Here is a 21,646-nt window from a genome sequence, read left to right as displayed (position 1 = left end):
CGCAATCGTCTCCGCGTTATCAGTTATCGGGATCCTCCGCCGCCCCGCCATCCCCGCGCACAGCTTACCCGCAACTTACAACTACCTTCAGCATCCTTGCAACTTCTAAATCCAATCACAATTATTACATCATGCCTCTTGTCGTACAAAACTTGCAGCCCAGGGTGATCCTTGGGACAATGACCTTTGGTCCCGATGAGTCCAAGGGCGCCCGAATCACCTCTCTCGATGAATACAACAAATGTCTTGATTACTTCCAGCAGCAGGGGTTTAATGAAATCGACACTGCCCGTATCTATGTTGGTGGACAGCAAGAGGCATTCACCGCGAAGGCAAACTGGAAGTCACGCGGCCTGACCCTGGCCACCAAATGGTATCCTCACGAAGCCGGTGGCCACAAACCCGACGTTATCCGCGAGAAGTTGGAGCTTTCGCTCAAGGAGTTGCAAACCGACACTGTCGATATTTTCTACCTGCATGCACCAGATCGTGGCACTCCGTTTGCCGAGACTCTTGAGGCTGTGAACCAATTACACAAAGAGGGCAAATTCGTACAGTTTGGTCTCAGTAACTTCACTGCCTTTGAGGTAGCAGAGATTTGTATTCTCTGCGCTGAAAGGGGCTGGGTTCGTCCAACGATCTTCCAAGCTATGTACAACGCTATTAGTGAGTGGCACATACCCCTGCCTTTGTCTTCACACATCGTACCATCTTTGTTGAAAAACGTGGCCTGTTGACTGACGCAATTTACCATTAAAAGCACGCAATATTGAGACTGAACTTGTCCCGGCCTGCCACAGGTACGGTCTTGATATTGTTATTTACAATCCCCTTGCCGGTGGACTTTTCTCTGGCAAATACAAGTCACAGGATGTTCCCGCGGAAGGCAGGTACAGTGATGCAGGCTCCACCGGTCCCAACTACCGAAAGCGTTATTTCAGAGATGCTACCTTTGAGGCCCTGAGTATCATTGAGCCTGTTGCTGCAAAGCACGGTCTCACCTTGCTGGAGACAGCCCTGCGTTGGGTTCGCCATCATTCAGCCCTGCGAATGGACAACGGTGGTCGTGATGGCGTTCTGGTTGGAGTTAGCAGCTTCGGTCAGCTTGAGACTAATCTCGCTGACCTGCAGAAGGGCCCTCTTCCGGAAGAGGTCGTCCAGGCGCTTGACCAAGCCTGGTTGGTTGCCAAGTCCAACTCTCCCAACTATTGGCATTTGGATTTGAACTACACCTATGATACCCAAAAGGCCGTGTTCGGACCTAAGGCGTAAAATAGGCTTCTTCTGCACTTATGATTTGGAAAAAGCCCCGGGCTGAGTGATATGACCTTTGAAAGTAGAAGTCTTTCCCATTAGTTTTGCTGTCTTTTTGCCTACTATTTTGTATTGAAAGACTACACGCAAGCGGGGATAGACCTCGGGAGGCTCATATAGCATTCAGTTACATTCACGTCCACGGGTATATGCATGGATGACTAGCAATGGACGAACGTGTGTGAACCTTGGAATCTGGAAACCACCTGTCATACTCAGCAAGTGTGCTTTGCTTATCTTGTGTGGGGCGCTGCCCAGGTCGGCAGCTGGCACTTCTACCAATAGTCAGATGTTCTTACTAAACGCATAAACTAGGAGAATATCGGAAAGGCCTAGCATCACGAAACTGAGTCTCATGATCTATTTTAAGAGCATGCCAACCTTGGAAGGGTCAAGGTCAAGTAGCGGCCTCGTCATCCTTGGGGCGCCTGTACATCTGGGCAGCCCCCAATGACATAGGGCGCATACGCTAGCCCTAATTCAGCCTAGCGTATGCCCCATATCACGTGCAATCGAAAAGCGGGACCCCTGTGACGCCAACTGAAGACGGTCATTTCGTGGAGAGTTCTCGATGTGCTTTACCTGATTCCTGCTGAAACCTTTCATCCTTTCTACGGCTATACTGGACCTACTAGTCGCAACTCTCGCCGCTCTCGACCCTGCCTATTCGTCCCAAGCGGCTTCAGAATCGCATATTCGTGTCCTCCCAACGGTGTGGTATGGGATAGATTGAACACGTGGAATTTGACTTGATGGTTACCTTTTTGAAAAGGTTCAATTGTCGCTATATCAGCCGGATGACTGGCATCTCAACAGCGCCCTCCTTTTCCTAACGACCTTGGCCCACACAGCCAGTAAATCCGACCAGAACACTCCTGGCGGAGTTCATGTCAAGGTAGTCCAGCCAATTAGCGCATACTCTCACCGACGACGTTGTGGCTTCCGATAGCGTTGAGCTTGCAGAGCCGCGGGTGATCTCGACCCCGGACCCAGTCCACGATTATCCAGACTCGGACGACGATATGGCCGTCAACCGCCCCCCATTGCACCGCCCAACGGATGGCCGCTCCCAACAGCCTCTCCTCACAGAAGACCACCATCGCCGGTCACGATCCAGCTTTGGAAATGCCGACACAGAAGCCCGCCCCATGCTACACCACACTAGGCGACCGACAATTCGGAGTAAAAGCCCGGAACATGATGCCGCCCAGGCAACCAAGAAAAAGTACATGGTCGCATCGGGGTTCCTCGTTCTAAGCCTTATTAGCTTTGTGGTACAAACGGAGACAGCCTCATATATCCAAAATGAGCTCGGATGGAAGAAGCCGTATTGCATGCTGTAAGTTCGGATTCGGAACATGAGCCCTCGCAACAAGCCCATGCGAAAACAAAGCACCCAGGATGTAATCGCTTACTCGTATTTTCCTATGCAGCTATATGACCCACGGTTCCTGGTCTCTTCTATGGGTGGTTCAGCTCGGCATCCTTCGGTTACAGAAACGGTCGCTCTCGTGGGATGCTTTCTGGCGTCGTCATGTCTCGCTCGTCCGCACCACCGCGCAGATGGTCGCATCTCAAGAAGTCCATCTGAGTACCCGCGCGTCGAATCGCTCGCCTATCCGCTACATGGCCAAGACAACCGCCTTTGTAACCAGCGCACTTACCATTGCGGGAGGATCATGGTATGTGGCGGTCAATATGACCACAGCCAGTGATCTGACCGCAATCTACAATTGTTCTGCCTTTTTCGCGTACGCATTCTCCATTCCACTCTTGAATGAGAAGCTGCGATTCGACAAGGTGTTCTCTGTAGCTGTGGCCACTATCGGTGTGATGGTGGTTGCGTATGGAGATCGACCCGAGAAGAAGGCCTCCAAGGGAGGCGAGCCGGATAACAGCGTGCAGAACAGATTGCTGGGAAACATCGTCATTGGCATCGGAAGTATTCTCTACGGTCTGTACGAAGTGCTTTACAAGCGCTTTGCTTGCCCTCCAGAAGGCACCAGCCCCGGTCGGGGTACTATCTTTGCCAACACTTTCGGCAGTCTCATTGGGTGTTTCACCTTGTTGGTTCTGTGGATCCCAATTCCGTTGCTGCATTGGTTGGGATGGGAGACATTTGAGTGGCCAACGGGCGAGGCGGCGTGGATGTTGATCATCTCGGTCGCGGCCAATGCCAGTAAGTATCAAAACGGCAACATTATGGTAGGCAAACTAACACCAAAGCAGCATTTTCCGGCTCCTTCCTTGTGCTCATCTCTCTCACCTCACCCGTTCTTTCATCCGTAGCGGCCCTCCTTACCATTTTCCTTGTCGCCCTTGTGGACTGGTTCCGCACCGGGGAGCCGCTTTCTATGGCATCTATCATCGGAGGTATACTGATCATGGTGGCGTTTTTCATGCTGAGCTTCAGCACATACAGGGAGCTGAATGAGGAGCGGAAGAAGCATCTAGAGAACGACCAAGTCGAGTCTGATAGCGACGATTAGATCATGGCATTTTTCGAACTCGCATTGGGGTCTTTTTACGCACAGCATTTATCTTTCGTTCGAGCGTTTGTCTATTGTGTTTGGTTTCTTGTACAGCCAGTTCATTTTGCAATGTTCTCCCCATTTCATACCGGTCGGGAGGTCTGCATGGCGTTTTCCTGTCTTCTCCTCTCTAGAGTATCCAAATCGACCCTATCACCTGGGCATTACGATCATTCGCACAACTAGAATCTTGATAGTGGAGTCATGTCATTATCTTCAAGTTTGGCAGTCGGTAATTATTTGTATCAAGACAATGAAGTGCGCATCGGCAATGTTATACATACATTCCAAAGTTTTCAATCCTTCGGCCCTCGAACCAGCAAACTGATAATGGGAGTACGCATCCCAAGGATGTGGTTAGAGTTCGGGTGAGTTCGGGTGGTCCGGGCGGTTCGCGTTGCGCCCCAGACTGTGACGGTTTGTGGTTCAGCAATCGAAGTTCCAAAGTTTGCAATACGAACTTCCTAAGTGGGAAACCGAAACTAAAAAGCAGCTTCCTGGCATCGCGATTGGTGAGTGTAATTTAGTTCCAACTGTCGTCTCCTGGTGGTAGTCGGGTATGTCCGAGACGTGGTTATACGCATATCGGTCAGTTCGGTCAGTCCGGATGAGAAATGGGTTCTCTACAGGTATTATCCACTGTAAGTGAAGAAATGAATCGACTCAGGGTTCCACTTTATGTGTATATCTTGATTTATGGACGGCGCCCCGTGGCGTGCTCATATCTTGGGGAAACTCTTAGCAATCCAAGGTTTAGATTACGAACATGGAGTAATATCCCTGTGCACTAAGTATGCATGGCTTTTTGCCTAGTGGTCCGAGCAAGCGACTAAACGCGTGTGATTATCTACCGTGCTGTATCTCTTGCTTGATGTAGCCATAGTGGCGATCGCATTGTGTGTTGTACCCACGAATCAGATCCACCGCGCAAATTAATTTACGATGCAAATCATTTCCATGTTTTTTTGACGGAGAAATAAGAGAGGCGACCGAGGTGTAGTGCATGAATTTTGGCTTTTAGCAGTACGAAGTACTCCGTACGGAGTGCATACTGTGTAGATTGAACTCAAAGCTTGGGTTCGGTGTGAACGAAGCGATAGGTCGACTTTTAAACTGCATATGCAGGCCATTTCCAGATCCCAAGCCAGGATCTGCCGTTGCCGCCCCAATTGATTTCAAGACGATCAGCCCCACGACATCAAATTGTCCCTCTAACCCCCGTCAAAGGCGCCATTGTTACTGGGCCAGACAAAGAAAAGTGGCCCCCCCTCTTCGGGCGCCAGGGGGATTTAATGTTTCACCGAATACGCCAGGAGGCCCGTTTGTCTTTGAGAGGGGGGGGACTTTTTGATATGACCCCCTGTCAATTGGCGCTAAGATACGTCGCCACTATTTATATCCGATCTGACTCCGCAGGCCAAGGAAAATGGAGACTCAAAGTACGGATACGTCTTTGATTAATTTCCTTTTTGATTGCTGCCTTCCCAGCCCTATATCCCGTGTCCCGTTTGTTGTACCCCCAATGAATAAAAAAGAAGGTCAAGATAGTTCAGGTTTACGGTTCCCTTGCGGTCTGGACCCGGTGTGTCGGTAGAAAAGGCCTCGGGAGCACAATCCCCTTGACTTGCGCCCCCAGCGTGGCGTCCAGACCCACTAGGTCAAGCGAGATTTGGATGGTCATTTGGGCCAAGTGATTGGCAGAGGGAATGCCCGCTTTTTTCTCCGGATGGGCCGCCCTGTTCATTGGTGCCTTCAGGACCCCAGGATTAAGTGGAGGCCATGAACTGTGTACCGTAAGGTGGCAACCAGGCCTTGAAAGTCATGACGTTCTATATCTGAATTTTTACTCTTGTCTAGATGGGGTCTTTTAGAAACGATATGCAGATACACTTAGTCTTGGGAATTATACTCGTCGTCGAGAAAGGGTGATAGGGACTCATTTTAGGGTTTGATGTTTGACAGGCCGGAATGCTTCGTACCTGAGTATTTATAACATCTTCAGGAGAGAGAGACAAAGGGAGTCTCCCTGTAGGAAAAAAGAACCCTAGATCGTCTGATAATGAAACTACGGAGTAGGAGCCTAGGAGCTACACTCGATATTGCCTACAAGAGGAAGACCAGAAGTGTAGCAGTCCCTTTGGCCGTGGGTAATTACCGTGTACGGTAATCTTGGAGGAACAACAAATCGAGGGGATTCTCCTCTTCTCACTTCCCTCTCTCTCTCTCTTATCCTCTCTACTAACCTATTTCCCTCTTTGGCCTCGTCCTGGCCGTCCATTCCTTTTCAGACTTCTGGATTACGGTGGTCGCTTTGGTTTATTCTTTTCATCTCTGCCTGGCGCGGAAGATTCAATGACCTGCTCAGGTGTTTAAACTTGACCTCCAGATTTTTAGGCTTTCAAACCGTTGGAAGTCGAACGGTCTGGAGGTCTTTTCCATCTGGATCTCGCCGACCGGGCTTCGTGCTCACTCTCCTAGACTTCTTCAACTTTTCCTCCTTTTCTTGTTTTTTCTTTTCTCTTGTTCCTCCACGAAATGGCTTCGATCTCGCTGCCCCCGTCCCAATCGGGATTCCCGCCGCAGTTCAACAACCAGCCAAACGGCCATTCTCGTCACCAAAGCATGCATTCGCCGCTTCCTAATCCTCCATTCGTCTTTCCAGCCCGCGATCCTGACTCCCCCGACACCCAATCGGAGGCCCCTGAACGTCGGGAACGGGCCGCATTGCCCGCATTCTCGTTCAATCCTGGCTCTGAACAACCACAGTCCTCCCATCTATCGGCACCATCAATGTCACATCCTCGCGCCGGGGGACATCGTCGGCGACCAAGCGAGTTTGTTGGGACCGATCAGCTGGTGACGCCAGAGACAACCGGAGCGGCCGAGAAGCGGGAGGAATCTTCAATGGCAACCCAACCACTTCCACCACCAGGACCTGGTGTAGGTAGACCCCCTGGACGACGGGGCCATGCCCATCGCCGCTCTGCTGCTATCTCTGGTGTCGATTTGAATGCTATCACCAAAGCCCTTGGCCCAAACTCCGGGGCAGGAAGTGCGCCGTGTACACCCGCCGATCCTAATCATAAGTCTACATCCGATCTTCATGCGCGGCCGCTCTCCCAGTCTGGAATCAGCCTCGGACGACCTACGCCTCCTGCGTCTCCTCAATTTCCACCCGTTCCTCCCGTTCCCCCCATTCCGGCGGCTATTCAAGCCGAGATCGATTCAAACCAGAATTCGCAAGCCGCAAGGCCTGTGTCTATGATCTCGCATGAAACAACGGACAGCTCGGTCACTGTCAAGCCACAGCAACTGGAGACCCCGCCGATTCCAGATGGAGTCATCCCCAGATCTGATTACAAGCCGAAGCCTAGGCCGAAAACCGCCGATGCGTCTTTAATCATGAATTTTATGGAAATGAACGATGAATCTGGCGTTTCCTCCATTAAGCGTTCGCATTCAGCGGCGGGACACTCGCGCGCCCGCAAGAGCAAATCAACACCACACCTCGATTCGACTCTCTCCCCGGATGACAGTAATATGACAGACCATTCACGCCCGTCCTTCTCGGATGATGGCTCTGAAACATCTGGGGATGAAGCGACCGAAACTTCACCCTCCAAAAAGTCAGCTGCCAAGTCCAAGAAGAAGAAGCAGAAGCGTGTTCGCTCATGGGCTGGCCACATCCTCACCCGAACCAAGAGCAAGGGCAAGAGCAAGCGCCATGGAAAGCCCGAAATAGAAGAGCCGGCGCCTAAGCCTCGCGCTCCTGCGCCTCGGCCTCCTGCTTTAACCCGAACCAATTCAGAAGCCGGATCAGCTCTTGATGTCGATTTCGATAATGATGATGTTGTCGTCATTCGCACTCCCACTAATCCAACTGTTCCGCCTTCTGCCTTGGAGCCGATTCAAAATGATTGCTCAAATGATCGGGGCTTGCCAGCACCAACTCTGGAAACCTCGTGGAAACCGAGGAGCTTCTATGAGCAAGATCTCGGACCACCCGATAACATGTTGAGCAGCCCTATCATTGATTTAGATGCTGCCCTTGGACCGTTCAATACTCCAGACATGCGACCCGTCCCGCAAGGTGCGCCTAACAACAACTTTTCGGTCGCTACCCAGCGCATGTACAGCGGTGGAAGACGGGGCGAATTTGTCGGCCCGGAGATGCGCTACCACCGACGCACAGAAAGCGCTCCCGTGATGCAACCTTTCGATCGCTCTGCTCTCGCTCCCTATCGCCTGGGTCCAACCTCTGCAGTCGAAACTCCCGACGTATTCGACGAGGAGGAAGAGGATGCTTTCCTGGCTGCTAGTCAGTCTCCACGATCTCAATCACCTAGAATTGAGCGCCCTCGTTTCGAATTCCCCTCGATTGACAGCGCAGCATTCTCATCGTCGGAAGATGACCGGAAGTCCATCCAGAGCAACGATACCGCGGACACTGGTAATACGACTCGAGCCCCAACCGGGAGCATTTCTTCCCAAAACGCAGGTCTGGGCATTCAGCAAGATGACAGATCTACCCTAAAAGAAGAACCACGGCAAAGGACCGCGGCTGAGCAAGTTCAGACTGCCGATAACCCATTTACCAACAAGCCGCGCAGTCCCGTGGAGATACTCCGGGCGGAAGAACCAACCCATAAATCAATGGGACCCCCAAGCCCTGACGTGTCTCCCCGGTTCCTAGCTATCGACAAGCGGCCATCGACCTCGCCCATCGAGCTCTTGCCTAGCATACCCCCATTTGCTCTGCACTCTGGAGGCTCCTCGGCTGGGGTCTCGCCATCTGATTCGTCTTTCCCGTCACCTGATGCTCCACGGTCGATTGCCGCGTCCTCGATGAATGACCGCAACTTCTCGAGTCACTCGTACCATCATCTTCCATCGTCTGAATACCCATATGCATCGATCGAAGATGTTCCATCTTTGACGAGCAGTGCATCGACCATGACCAACACCTTGAATCGCTTCTCCGCGGCCTCTTTCTTTCCCCGTGGACGTCTTTCCACTGATCGCGCAGCTTCCTTCTCGGGCGCTGGAACCCGGCGCACTAGCCAGGCTAATCCTTCCAAGCGCTCAAGTCTAGCTAGTCTTTCTAAGCTGGTCGGTGGCCCCCATTCCGAGCGGAGCAAACTCAACCAGGAGGAGAAACCCCCTGGCGATGCCTCCGAGAAAATGAAAAAGAAGGGCCGCCGCATCAGTCGCTTGATGCATTTCTGGAAAGTCAGGGACAAGGACAAGCTATCCGATGAACCGAACGAACGACCCCAGTCGTAATCGCCCGTGTCTTGGAGTTGGTCTCGATGCATTTTCACTTTTGTTTACGGCGCAACCTCGGCATAGCGACATCTTGACACATTTTTTTCCCAGCAGCATCTTCATCTGCTTTTTCTTCCCACTTTTCGACAGCGTGGGCTTTTCCCCGTGTACATATTTGCTCTCTTCGGTTTGTTTATTTTCTTCATCGGCGGTGCCATTCCCGCGTCCCAAGGCGCTCATTACGAATTTCTTTTACTTCTCTTGGCTTTCCCTTGAGTATGATCTGTTGGTTCTCTTGTCAATCGCTTATGTATCGGTGTGAGTGGCACGGATTTATTGACATTCTCTACGATCGCTGGTCTCCGCGACCTCTTTTCCTATCCTTGTCTCTCGCTGGGGCTATTGGCCTGGTTTTTTCTTTCGTCTCCACGAGCTCCAAAGCTCATGGGTCCCCTTTTTTCATATCTGTGACTCGCCTGTGTATCTATCTGTGTGGCTTTTGTATCTTCACTACCTAGGTGGTGTGGATCTCGTCAATAATTTGTCTCTGTCCGGCTTACCATTAGCGGATAATGAAATCAATACTCAAAGCTGCACTTGGTACCTTTAATGCATGTAGGCAATCGTACCTAGGCCGTAGCCTGGATGGAGCCTTGGGGTCATATGCCCTGGGGTACCTAGCTGCCCAGGTGGGTTCCCACCTTGGACCTCGGGAACACCTTGGAGACATCCCAGATGTCCCAAGGTCTATACCTAACCTCCGTGATAGAAAACCTCAATACGTACCTAAGTAGGTAGGTAGGGTCCCCAGTTCCTCCAAGTGCCCACCTGGCGTGCCAATCCTGTGGGTCCTTGTACTCTATTTACATAGATGTCAAAATATACATATTCTCAAAGTTACCCCACATTAACCGCGAATGTGATTGATGCCCATGGATATATTCCGTACTGCTCTAAGAAATGATACTTAATTACCTTTGCTCCCGAGGTCCAGGGCTCCCATTTTATAATCCTATGTAATTGGAGTAGATATACAACGTTGGAATAACCTTGGAAGCACTGCTCCCGAAGTCCACCATATAAAAAGTTTGATATATTTGGCCAGCCCATACCCAGGTGCCTGCCTCCCTTCACCTGGGTAGGTAATACACGGGCGCTGCGTAAAAATTCCAAGGTTGGTATCCACGAAACAGGAAAGCCAATCGCAGTCGGTCTCCTGTGTATACTATTTACAAAATGAGAGCGATTTTTACAGAATTGCACGCTAACATTGTCATTGATCACGCTACAGTGATGTCCACGGTTACGTAGCACTTTCCATGAGTTGCCCATTGAACAGAAATTGTATAACATCAGCTCATAGTTTCCTTCGAATATCCAGTGCTGTAGCCTCGAGATATGAGTCAAATATTAACTGTAGCACTAGGAAAGTCGGGTGGCATTGACATCCCTGGACTAAAATTATAGACTCGGCGGGAGTATAGATCTCGGATACAAGATAACGACGATAAGGAAAAAAAGTTCAAAACCTCAACCCCGCGCTACAATCACCTTTCCTGTCACAATTAAGACACAATGCCCGCCAAAGGAAAAGGTCCCCGCCAGGGAAACAGAAGAAGGTCACCGGGACCAGCAGCCAAGGCAGCAAAGCCGAAGCAGGCGCCGCCCACAAACAAACAGCATGCCAATCGCAAAGTCGAAGTCCAAAAACCCGAACCCGAACCCACCGAAGAAGAATCTACCGGTCTCAAATTGGTCAGCACTATCCCTCGCGACCTTCAGCAATTACTGCTGGATGTATTCAAAACAGCTCTTCTCGGCGAGACGGCTGTAGAGCCAGAGTCCGCGAATCCGGACAATGAACAACAATCAGGCGAAACGAAGGATAAGGAAGAGCCACTTGATATAAAAGCTCTTATCCAGACAATTAAGGGACTGCTTTACCAGCGCGACTTTGACTCCGCTTTCACGGAAGCGAATGAGGATCTGTTGCGCGCTTATGCCTTGCGTTGGAGTTCTTCGCGGTCACTGGGATATGCTGGTATCTTGAAGGGAGTGTTGTCCTGGATGAGGGAGGAGGAAGAACAAAACAGTCGCGGTCGTACAAGAAACGCCAACCCGTCGACTCGTGTTGTTTCCATTGGTGGCGGTGCAGGTGCAGAGATTGTTGCCCTCGCCGCCGTGCAGAGGGATCTAGATGCCGAAGCCCAGTCATTGGAGCAAAGTGTCGCGGACATTACTTTGGAAGAGAAGGAAGAAAAAGAAGAAAAGAAAGCCGAAGAAGATAACGGGAGCGCACGCGGTCTTTCAGTCATGGCTGTCGACATCGGAAACTGGTCAAGTGTCGTCGACAGGCTTTCACGAACCATCTTTTCGGCCAATGTGCCTTTCACAATGACCACGAAATATCGCTCTCCACTGCTCTCAGAGAAGACCCATGAATTATTCTCAGTGGACTTCCGCCGTGCAGATGTTCTGAATATTCCAGAAGAGGAGCTGAGGGAATTCTTCCTCGGCGCCTCATCATCTCCCTTCACGTCCGTTTTGGTTCCTATCATGTTTACTCTGAATGAGCTATTCTCTACGTCTATGCCCAAGACAACTGCGTTCATTCTTCGCATGACGGAGATCCTGCCAGTTGGCGCTGTGCTTCTGGTCGTTGATAGCCCCGGCAGCTACTCAACATTGAAGCTTGGAAAGGGTCCCGACGGAGAGCCCCAAGAGAGGAACTACCCAATGAAGTTCTTGCTCGATCACACTCTGCTGTCGGTTGCCAAGGGCAAGTGGGAGCGAGTGTACACCGAGGAGTCGCGGTGGTGGAGACGAGACGCTGTGCGCCTGCGGTACGAAGTTGGCGAAGGTGCAGGCCTGGAGGATATGCGGTTCCAGATGCATGTGTATCGGCGATTGTAGATCTGTTCAATGTTACTTTACGATAAATGACTATCCTATTATGAACAATATGAGTGAATCTTCAACAAGAAATGTGGAGTGAGGTATGGTATTGCTACAGATCAGAAGATGGCCTAATTCCGACCACTCCAGGTTCACGACAGGAGATCAGGCTCAGCTCGTGTCGTGCCAAAATTGCGATTAATTGGTACATTCAGTGAATTGTGAAAACGGGGCTCATAACCCCCGCAACATCTTTAATTGTCCCTTTAACTCCGGAGACCGAGCAGCATGCTGGTGCCCTTGCCACCTTCCATGTTTTCTCCGCCAGGAATATAGGTGACATTGGGGTTCTGAGCCAGAGTCTGGGCGATCTCTCTGCTGGCGTCAATGCGACGAATCTCAATGAGACCGCTACCGGCCTTGGCAACGGCCTTGCTGATGATGTCGGCACTCTCGGCTTCACCCTCGGCGCGGATAACGTTGGCTTGACGTTCTTGCTCGGCACGCTCGACAATGAAACGGGCCCGTTCAGCATCCTGCTGGGCAATCTGCTTCTGCTCGACAGCTCGTGTGAACTCCTTTCCGAAAGTCATGTGGGTGATGGAGACGTCCTCGAGGGCGATGTTGAACTGTCCGGCACGCTTCATCAAGTCGGTACGGATGCGGTTAGAGACGGCTTCACGTTGTGTGATCAGCTCAGCGGCGTCGAATTGGGCCACGATAGCCTTGAGGACTTCGTTTCCGATAGAGGGGAGAACACGTTCATCGTAATCGGTACCGTAAGACTGAATGACTCGGAATTAGTATACGGCGCACATTCAAAACCCAAAACAGCTCAAGGAAACTCACCTGGTAGATCTGAGGCAGCTTCGGCACCTCCGGGCGGTGCAGCACACGCAGCGTCAAGCTGACCATCTGCAAATCCTTACTTCCGGTCGTAGTTGAGATGTTACGTGGCTTTGTTCGGACGTCGTAGACAATTGCGCGTTGCAACCACGGGATCAGGAAATGTGTGCCTTCGTTGACGACCTTCTCTTGCACACCAGACACTCGGTCGAAGATGACGGCTCGCGTGCCGCCGCGGACGTCGTAGAGGGAATTTTGGACGACCATACCCCCCAGGGCAAGGGGGAAGGCTAAGCGGTATACATTCTGGAGCACTTTGGCCATGGTGTGGAGTTGGAGGGGGATGTGATGAGGACGGATGATGGAGATGATGTCTGCTTTTCCGTTGCTCGCTCTGAGGCATCCAAATCGGGTTTAGCGTCAATGATCCGAACCTCCAACTTCGCCCGACACTTCGTCTTTTCCCTTGTCGTTTCGCTTCCTTCTATACCATTCCTACCCACTCCTCTCATTTTACCCGAATACATTCAAAATGGGTGGCTCAGTTGACCCCAAGAACGGACAGTAAGTCTTTTCGTCTCCCCTGTCGCTGACGGTCCGGATGCGTTACCCGCCCGGCGACACGATACAACCCTCAGACGAGGCCAATTGGGATGATTCCAGATTCCACGGGCCTTGATGAGTTATTTCTCCGATTTCAAGATTGCTGACTTTCTTTTTTCCACAGCTTCATCGGCACCTGGGGAGAGTTCGGTACGTTGAACCACAACCCTTGAATCTTTCCAAAGGACCCGGATGCAGGCGCAGGAGACTCTCAACATCACTGAAAGATTCGCGACCGTTGCCGGATACCCACGAAAAGAAAACAAGCAGAAGGACACGAATTGGGCACAATACTGATATTGGTCTCGCAGGTTGCCCGACTCCCCAGCGCATCGCTACCTACTCGCTGTCCCCTAACCGTCAGCGTCCCTTCGCCGGTGCCGGTCACGCTGCCATCTTCAACGTCTTCCGCCGTTTCCGCCACCAGGTTCTCTACGTTGTTCCCCCCTTCGTTATCGCATACGCCGCCATGAACTGGGCCATTGAGCGGTAAGATTACCCCGGAGCGGAATTGATCGGGTCACTGATTCGATATAGCAACGAGTACCTCAACTCCAAGCCCGGCCGCCTCCTCGAGGGTGGTGGTGATGAGGAGTAAATTATAATTCCAATTGTTTCTCGGAGTGAGGTTGGATTGGTATAACCTTGGAACAGAGCATGATACACCCAAGGCTCTGCGTGGGGAGCTGTATGCTTGTACAGTAACTAGAAAGCAATCGACCATTGATTTTTCCTTTTGTTTATCACCCATTTATTGGTCTTTTCTATACTTTTCCTCGATCTTTCCAGGTCAACCTTGAGTAAGCGTCTTTTAGGGAGCTGTCATTGGCTCCTGAGGTGTCAATGCCTAAAAGTGGACACAGGGCATGTATCACGGTCGAATGGCATGCAGTCAAGCGGCACTAAAGTTCAGATACAGGCTATTACCTACTCGAATGCGCTGAATAGGTCAAGTCGGGGCGATTTGGGGAGTGGCAGCCCAGCAGAGGTACCCCACTTGAGCCGAGCCAGCAAAAAATTCGCCCAAAGCAGCCAATCTTCCGCCGTACCCTTTTTCTTCGAATGCTGCGTCTCTTCCGTTTCTCTTCCTCTCTTTATTCACGAACTTCCTTTTCACGTTCTTTCTCCTCCAAATCCTTCAAGATGAGCGAGCTCACCCACCCTACCATTGTCGGTATGTTTATACCCCCTCCATTACCCCGCCTTCGCGTTGAAAACATGTCACAACTCGAATTGAAGTATTGAACTATAAGAGCTAACAGTTGGGTATAGATGGCTGGTTCTCTGAGAAGTCCGGCATGTGGCCCGGCCAGGCCATGAGCCTTAAGGTCAATCACATCATCCACCACGAGAAGTCCAAGTACCAGGATGTTCTTGTCTTCGAGAGCAGCGACCACGGTGTGGTCCTCGTTCTCGACAATGTCATCCAGTGCACCGAGCGCGACGAGTTCTCCTACCAGGAGATGATCACTCACCTCGCCATGAACTCCCACCCCAACCCCGAGAAGGTTCTCGTCATCGGCGGTGGTGACGGTGGTGTCCTCCGTGAGGTCGTCAAGCACGCTTCCGTCAAGGAGGCCACCCTGTGCGACATCGACGAGGCTGTCATCCGTGTCTCCAAGAAGTACCTCCCCGGCATGGCCATTGGCTTCCAGCACCCCAACGCCCACACCCACGTCGGTGACGGCTTCGAGTTCCTCAAGAACCGCCAGAACCAGTTCGACGTTATCATCACCGACAGCTCTGACCCCGAGGGTCCTGCCGAGAGCCTCTTCCAGAAGCCCTACTTCGAGCTCCTCAAGTCTGCCCTCCGCGAGGGAGGTGTCATCACTACCCAAGGTTGTTCGTCACCTTTCATACGCTTTGCACGAGTCTTTTTGTCATATCCCCCACCTATCCCACCCCCTCTTCATTTTTCCCTCTCTCCACTCTTTCTGCTTTCATAAGAACACAGGCTAATCTTGTCGCACCACCGCGCAACCAACCCGTTTTGCGGGCTCGGTTTTGCGGAGCTGTGCATTTAATCTTACAGCCGAGAACCAATGGCTCCACCTTGACCTGATCGCCGACCTCAAGAAGTCCTGCAACGAAGTCTTCCCCGTCGCCGAGTACGCTTACACCACCATCCCCACCTACCCCTCCGGCCAGATCGGCTTCATGGTCTGCTCCAAGGACCCCAAGGCCAACGTGCGCGAGCCCCTCCGCACCTGGTCCGCCGAGGAGGAGCAGAAGCTCTGCCGCTACTACAACCAGGACATCCACCGCGCCAGCTTTGTCCTGCCTAACTTCGCCCGCCAGAAGCTCAACAACTAAATGTTGTGATCTTCTAAAAAGCTTTTATGGTCTTTATATTCTCATGACGATATTGAAATGAAATCACAGATTTTCGTATATTTCAACAAGTAATACTGCTGCTGCTCTCTTTCGTAGTTTGTTACTCTTGCAAAACAAAAGCCTCGGGTCTAGGCCCGACGATTGATTATCCTCCTAGAGTGGATGATCAATTGTAACCAATTCCGATCGCACCGGTTACGGGCACCGTATTCAACATTCGATTGCGGAAACCAACCCCGCCAAGTTGGAGAGGTCATCGAAAGGCCTAAGAACCCAGGTATACGGCAGACTGACATCATGATTGGTGGTTAGTATAGGTTGAAAAGAGATCAGTTTCGCATCAAAAGCGATATTTTATCATCTGCTGGATACTTATGATCACCCTCAAATCAAGATGCAACTCAATTGTCAATACTACTTCTTCATTTTCGTTTTGTTGATTGCCCCAATTCGGGCCCAAAATCTATGTACATCAGACGATATTGCCAAGATGGATGTAAGCGGCTGCATATGTCCATCTAGCTTCCCATCTCCATCAAACAATCTGATCTGCAACGGAAACTCAATCAATTGTCCTATTACCTGCAACCAATCCCCGCCATCCCCGATAGTTCCCCGAGCACAGCTATCCCAATGCTATTCCGGCTGTGTGAATGCAAACTCCGAGTGCAACGGATGCTACATCTGGTTCTCCTCCCTATGTCGCTGTCTCCGGGCTTTCCAAGCCGGATCTCAAACCGATTGCATCGCCAGCCCAGTCATCGGCCCAGGTCCACCCCAGCCTCACCAGTCTCCATCGTGGGTGGTCCTTGCATCTGGTGACTTGATCACGACAACGCAATTGATACCGGGAATCTTGCAGTTGAGCACTGCCGACGATATCGATGGCGGATTCCGGTTGGGACAGGATACCATCAATAGCCAACAGGCGAGGGATTCATTGGCGCTTGCTATGAATAGTGTTTCCACTCGATCCGAAGAGCAGATCCATATTCATCTGTGTGATAGCACGAAGACTGGTATTCGGGGTATTCTTGACGGCCTGGACCGCAGCAAGTATAGGACCTCACAGCCTGTCGATCTTTCGAGTCTTCATAAGCCAAACTCGGCTATGAATTGTCGGGTTTCGCCCAATTCCGGGGCTGATATCAATATGGGTCGGGATGCTGTTGACTGGCTAAAACAATACCAGGGTTCATCGAACTGTAATCAGTATGATGTTGGTGCTGGGGTCATCACTGACAGCAGTGACTATTCTTGGGCTTGCGTGGTTACTGGCCACAGAGCTGCTGAGAGTTTGTTCTGTCCGACCTGAGGCTCACGACTCAGCTATAAAACCATGATGGTCGTTTTGTTTGAAGTGGTAGCGGCGTACGGAGTATTGATGTGGAATTGTGCTTGTTGTTCCAAGCTTTGGTGTCTAAAAATTGAACTTGAATGTAAAATGGATGAGAAATTCGAGAGAAAGCCTACGCCAGACTTACTTCGAAGGTTTTACCCAACACCTCAATTTTGTATACCTCGGACCCTCCCCGCATCGCCCCTCATCGGTAACATCTCCGAGTATAAATACCCCCCAGATTCCCCATATCCCTTCAATTACTGTCTTCACGAAACAGCAACATTGAAATGGCAGCAGAATATCCCCACAAAATTGCCCTCTTGGGTCTAGGGACCATCGGTCTCTCAATGCTAGCAATGCATCTCCGCCGCCCCGACACAAGCATTATGGTCTACGACCCACGTCCAGACTACGAGTCGCAAGTCAGGAGCACGCTCCCTACCCTCCTGGACTCTTCCTCAAGCGACCCCAGCATAGTAGACCACCTAATCGCTACATCTCGTCTCAAACTAGCCACCTCGTTACCCGAGGCAATCGAAGGAGCCACGATTATACAGGAACAAAGTCCCGAGATCACAGTCTCCAAACAGGGACTTTGGAAAGAGATATCGACTCTCACCGGATCAGATACCCATCTCTGGAGCAGTTCGTCTGGAATCGCAGCTTCTGCACAGGCAGCATCATGCGAAGCTGAGAGGAGAGTTGCTGAAAGATTGCTTGTGGCACACCCGTTCAACCCACCGCATCTGATGCCCCTGGTCGAAGTTGTTCCTGGACCTGAAACGAAGCCTGAGAGGGTTGAGTTTGTGAAAGCTTACTTCCGCGATATTCCCGGTCCGGCGACGAGTTCGGGTGGTTCAGAGGGCCAATCCGCGTCGCATTACCGGCCAGTCACGCTGCATAAAGAGGTTCCTGGCTTTGTGGGCAATAGGCTTGCATTTGCTTTATTGAGGGAAGCATGTCATCTTGTCGGGGAAGGGGTTGTTTCGGCTCAAGATCTGGATTCGATCGTTACGGCTAGCTTGGGGCCGAGATGGGCTGGGAGTGGGGTGTTTGAAAGTTATCATGCTGGTGGTGGGGAGGGCGGGATTGATGCATTCTTGCAGAAGCTTTCGCCTACAATCCAGGATGTTTGGGGGGATTTGGGACAATTGGATATTGAGGGCCAGCAAGGTTGGAGAGATGTAGTGGTGAAGCAAACCGAAGAGGCTTATGGGCCTTATACTAAACAGACACGGAAGAAGAAAGAAGAGATGCTGAGAGAGGTTGTTGAGCTGCAGAAGAAGAAGTGGGGAGAGTTGCCTTGACTGCTTTGAAACTAGACTCATGCATGAATGAACCATGAACGTTTTGCGGTCGCCGAGGTTTAAGCTTACATGTGACCTACAATAGTCTAATTTGACGTCTGACCAAACAGAGGGATGAACAGGTGAAAGCTCTATTCGCATTCTTGTGAAATCTTGAGGGCCATAGCTCCTCTACTATAAAACCAAAACATTTTGTTACGTCATAATCGTTCCGTCTCTTTACAGAATCTGCTGGAAAGCACGGTTGATGGGTGAGCGCACGGGAACACCCTTGTAGAAGTCGATGGTGGCAAGAGCACGCTTGGAGATACCCTCGGGGGTGAACTCGAACTTGGCGTACACCTCCTTGTAGGGGCCGGAGGCACCGAAGCGGTTCAGACCGAACTGCTCGTGGGAGTAGCGCTCCCAACCCATGGTGCAGAGAGCCTCGACGGAGAGAACGGGGATACCGTCGGGGAGAACCTTGAGGCGGTACTCCTTAGTCTGGGCATCGAAGACCTCGAAGCAAGGAACGGACACGACACGGGCAGCAACACCGTGCTTCTCCTGGAGGTAGGTAGCGGCCTCAATGGCGATGCTGACCTCGGAACCAGTGGAGATGATGGTGATGGCAGCGTTGGGGGTGTCGACAGCGACGTAACCACCGTGAAGAGCGTTCTCGAGGGTAGAGAGCTCAAGCTGGGGCAGGTTCTGACGGGTCAGGGCCATGACGGTAGGAGTGTGCTTGGAGGTGATGGAGGAGTAGTAGGCAGCGGAGGTCTCGTTACCGTCAGCGGGGCGCCACACCATGCAGTTGGGGAGAGCACGGAAGTGAGCCAGGGTCTCAATAGGCTGGTGAGTGGGACCGTCCTCACCCAGACCGATGGAGTCGTGGGTAGCGACGTGGATGACACGGACGCGAGAGAGGGCGGACAAGCGGAGGGCACCGGCGGCGTAGGAGACGAAGTTGAGGAAAGTACCACCGGCGGGGATGATGGTACCGTAGGCAGCAAGACCGTTCATGACGGCAGCCATGGCGTGCTCACGCACACCGTAGCGGACGTAGCGACCGGCCCACTCACCGATACCAAGGTCAGGGGGCTGGAAGTCAACAGCGTTCTTCCAGCGGGTGTTGTTGGAGCCAGTCAGATCGGCGGAACCAGAGACCAGCTCGGGAAGGACATCGTGAATGGCTTCGAGGCAGGCCTCGGAGAGCTTACGGGAAGCAACGGCAGCATCGGTAGGCTTGTAGACGGGGAGCTTCTTCTCCCAGCCCTCGGGAAGCTTACCGGAAAGACGGCGAGTGAGGTCAGCTCCCTCGGTCTTGTACTCGGCGGAGTACTTCTGGAAGAGCTGGTTCCACTCCTGCTCCTTGGCGGCACCCTCGGCAGCGTGGGCAGCGTATTGGTCGTAGACCTTCTGGGGAACGACGAAGCTCTCCTCGGGGTTGAAGCCAAAGAGCTTCTTGACACCCTGAGCATCATCGGCCTTGAGGGGGTTACCGTGGACACCGCCGGTACCCTGGAGCTTAGAGCCGAAACCAATGGTGGTGGTCAGCTTGATGAGGGAGGGCTTGTCAGTGACCTGCTGGCACTTGCGGATGGCAGCCTCGATACCCTCGAGGTCGTTGTCACCATCCTGAACCCACTCGGTGTGCCATCCGTAGGCGTCGAAGCGCTTGATGACATCCTCAGTGAAGGCACACTTGGTGTCACCGTCTAGAAAGAGAAATTGTCAGCTTTTCGATTCCTAGAGCAGGGAAAATTGAGATCAATCATACCAATGGAGATGTGGTTGTCATCGTAGATGGCAATCAGGTTGCCAAGCTTAAGGTGACCAGCCATGGAGGCAGCCTCGGAGGCAATACCCTCCATGAGACAGCCATCACCGAGGAACATGTAGGTGTAGTTGTTGAACAGCTCGTAGCCGGGCTTGTTGAAGACACCACCAGTGTGGGCCTGGGCCATGGCGAGACCGACGGCATTGGCGAAACCCTGGCCGAGAGGACCGGTGGTAACCTCAATACCGGGGGTGTCGTGAGCCTCGGGGTGACCGGGGGTAATGCTGTCGATTTGCTACCAAAGTCAGTATAATTCTGCTCCGCTAGGCTTATCTCTACTTACGCGGAAGTTCTTCAGGTCATCAATGGACAGGGCGTAACCGAACAGGTGGAGCAGAGCATACTGCAGCATGCAACCGTGACCGTTGCTATGGGGAGCTGTCAGCTGGTGTTCAGGGTTCATCACCGCGAGCGCTTTGAAGGGTGGGGTCTGCGGCCCATCTCGCGGTCAGAGGAGTAAGAGGATAGTACATACGAAAGGACGAAACGATCGCGGTTGGCCCAGTCAGGGTTCTTGGGGTTGAAGTTCATGAACTTGTTGAACAGAACGTGGGCCACAGGGGCCATACCCATAGGCGCACCGGGGTGGCCGGAGTTAGCCTTGGAGGTAGCATCGATCTGAGGGCAGACAGTCAGCGAATATCCGAAGATGTGATGGAGGTGAAGCATTGAACAGGTGCCATGAAGATCCCTGACAGACTTCAACTTCCTGCATGACGAGAGGATCGACCTACCGCAAGGATACGAATGGTGTTGATAGCCAACTGGTCCAGATCGGTGTAACCCATGATGGCAGATTCTGAGAGAGTTAGAGAGAGAAAAAAAAGGAATGCAGCCAGGGGGACCTACTAATAAAGATGGGAGAATTGAGGAAAGAAGAGAAGGGGAGGAGGGGAACGTATTTGTTGGTGGGGTATGATGTAGAGTGGGGGGGGCAGTGGCTTGTAGCTCAACTCAGCAACTCCGTAACGTATCTATACACCGCAGACGTATTTGAACACTTGGGCTTGTATACTATCTCGAGTTGACCATTACTCTATCAAGCTGGTTTCAATTGCTTCAATTGCTTCAATTGCCCTCATTATCCTATCTGAGTTCTTTCCCTCTTGATTGCATCATGGGCTGAGTCAGCATGAACTGGATGTGGCCAATTGCGGACTTGAAGTCTTCCGACTGTCAAACCTCGTATATAGTACGACTATGCTTTCTATGTTTTCGCTCGTAAAATCTTTCCATTTCACATCTGTTACTAAGATTGTCTCGACAATAGCCGTTTCTTCCGCTCGCAGTTGATCCAATGGCCCGCATTTTCCGACACACACCTGCTTTTAATGACTCTTAGTATACACCGGGAGCCACCCGGAGGACCCTGCTCCGAATCAGTACCGGT

At 51.8% G+C, this 21,646-nt stretch overlaps 9 protein-coding genes across 9 annotated transcripts; 7 read left to right on the top strand and 2 right to left on the bottom strand.

The window, feature by feature from the left end:
- Nucleotides 1–131: 131 nt before the first annotated feature.
- On the top strand, nt 132–3,803 carry N7506_006120 (uncharacterized protein; the record flags this gene model as incomplete). Its single annotated transcript, XM_056955413.1, has 7 exons — nt 132–666; nt 761–1,268; nt 1,950–2,031; nt 2,087–2,168; nt 2,227–2,653; nt 2,748–3,493; nt 3,544–3,803. 7 exons carry the CDS (start codon nt 132–134, stop codon nt 3,801–3,803), a joined length of 2,640 nt encoding a protein of 879 aa, XP_056809747.1.
- Nucleotides 3,804–6,380: 2,577 nt separating this feature from the next.
- N7506_006119 (putative cell wall proline rich protein) lies at nt 6,381–9,128 on the top strand (the record flags this gene model as incomplete). Its single annotated transcript, XM_056955412.1, has 1 exon — nt 6,381–9,128. One exon carries the CDS (start codon nt 6,381–6,383, stop codon nt 9,126–9,128), a length of 2,748 nt encoding a protein of 915 aa, XP_056809746.1.
- Nucleotides 9,129–10,685: 1,557 nt separating this feature from the next.
- On the top strand, nt 10,686–12,023 carry N7506_006118 (25S rRNA (uracil2843-N3)-methyltransferase; the record flags this gene model as incomplete). The annotated part of the gene is made up of 1 exon (XM_056955411.1): nt 10,686–12,023. One exon carries the CDS (start codon nt 10,686–10,688, stop codon nt 12,021–12,023), a length of 1,338 nt encoding a protein of 445 aa, XP_056809745.1.
- Nucleotides 12,024–12,271: 248 nt separating this feature from the next.
- phb1 (prohibitin subunit PHB1) lies at nt 12,272–13,175 on the bottom strand (the record flags this gene model as incomplete). The annotated part of the gene is made up of 2 exons (XM_056955410.1): nt 12,272–12,790; nt 12,855–13,175. The coding sequence occupies 2 exons, from the start codon at nt 13,173–13,175 to the stop codon at nt 12,272–12,274; spliced, it is 840 nt and encodes a 279-aa protein (XP_056809744.1).
- Nucleotides 13,176–13,383: 208 nt separating this feature from the next.
- N7506_006116 (ubiquinol--cytochrome-c reductase subunit 8) lies at nt 13,384–14,052 on the top strand (the record flags this gene model as incomplete). The annotated part of the gene is made up of 4 exons (XM_056955409.1): nt 13,384–13,415; nt 13,579–13,604; nt 13,766–13,943; nt 13,992–14,052. The coding sequence occupies 4 exons, from the start codon at nt 13,384–13,386 to the stop codon at nt 14,050–14,052; spliced, it is 297 nt and encodes a 98-aa protein (XP_056809743.1).
- Nucleotides 14,053–14,597: 545 nt separating this feature from the next.
- On the top strand, nt 14,598–15,767 carry N7506_006115 (spermidine synthase; the record flags this gene model as incomplete). The annotated part of the gene is made up of 3 exons (XM_056955408.1): nt 14,598–14,628; nt 14,727–15,296; nt 15,487–15,767. 3 exons carry the CDS (start codon nt 14,598–14,600, stop codon nt 15,765–15,767), a joined length of 882 nt encoding a protein of 293 aa, XP_056809742.1.
- Nucleotides 15,768–16,278: 511 nt separating this feature from the next.
- N7506_006114 (uncharacterized protein) lies at nt 16,279–17,103 on the top strand (the record flags this gene model as incomplete). Its single annotated transcript, XM_056955407.1, has 1 exon — nt 16,279–17,103. The coding sequence occupies one exon, from the start codon at nt 16,279–16,281 to the stop codon at nt 17,101–17,103; it is 825 nt and encodes a 274-aa protein (XP_056809741.1).
- A 314-nt stretch (nt 17,104–17,417) lies between these two features.
- N7506_006113 (Dehydrogenase multihelical) lies at nt 17,418–18,437 on the top strand (the record flags this gene model as incomplete). Its single annotated transcript, XM_056955406.1, has 1 exon — nt 17,418–18,437. The coding sequence occupies one exon, from the start codon at nt 17,418–17,420 to the stop codon at nt 18,435–18,437; it is 1,020 nt and encodes a 339-aa protein (XP_056809740.1).
- Nucleotides 18,438–18,656: 219 nt separating this feature from the next.
- On the bottom strand, nt 18,657–21,044 carry tktA (transketolase tktA; the record flags this gene model as incomplete). Its single annotated transcript, XM_056955405.1, has 5 exons — nt 18,657–20,134; nt 20,197–20,491; nt 20,540–20,624; nt 20,732–20,874; nt 20,991–21,044. 5 exons carry the CDS (start codon nt 21,042–21,044, stop codon nt 18,657–18,659), a joined length of 2,055 nt encoding a protein of 684 aa, XP_056809739.1.
- Nucleotides 21,045–21,646: the final 602 nt, after the last annotated feature.

Source organism: Penicillium brevicompactum, assembly GCF_028827555.1.
Source record: "Penicillium brevicompactum strain IBT 35665 chromosome Unknown utg000005l_segment0_segment0, whole genome shotgun sequence".
NCBI lineage: Eukaryota > Fungi > Ascomycota > Eurotiomycetes > Eurotiales > Aspergillaceae > Penicillium > Penicillium brevicompactum.
The sequence above is the reverse complement of the archived record's forward strand: the minus strand, read 5'-3'. Positions and strand labels throughout refer to the sequence as shown.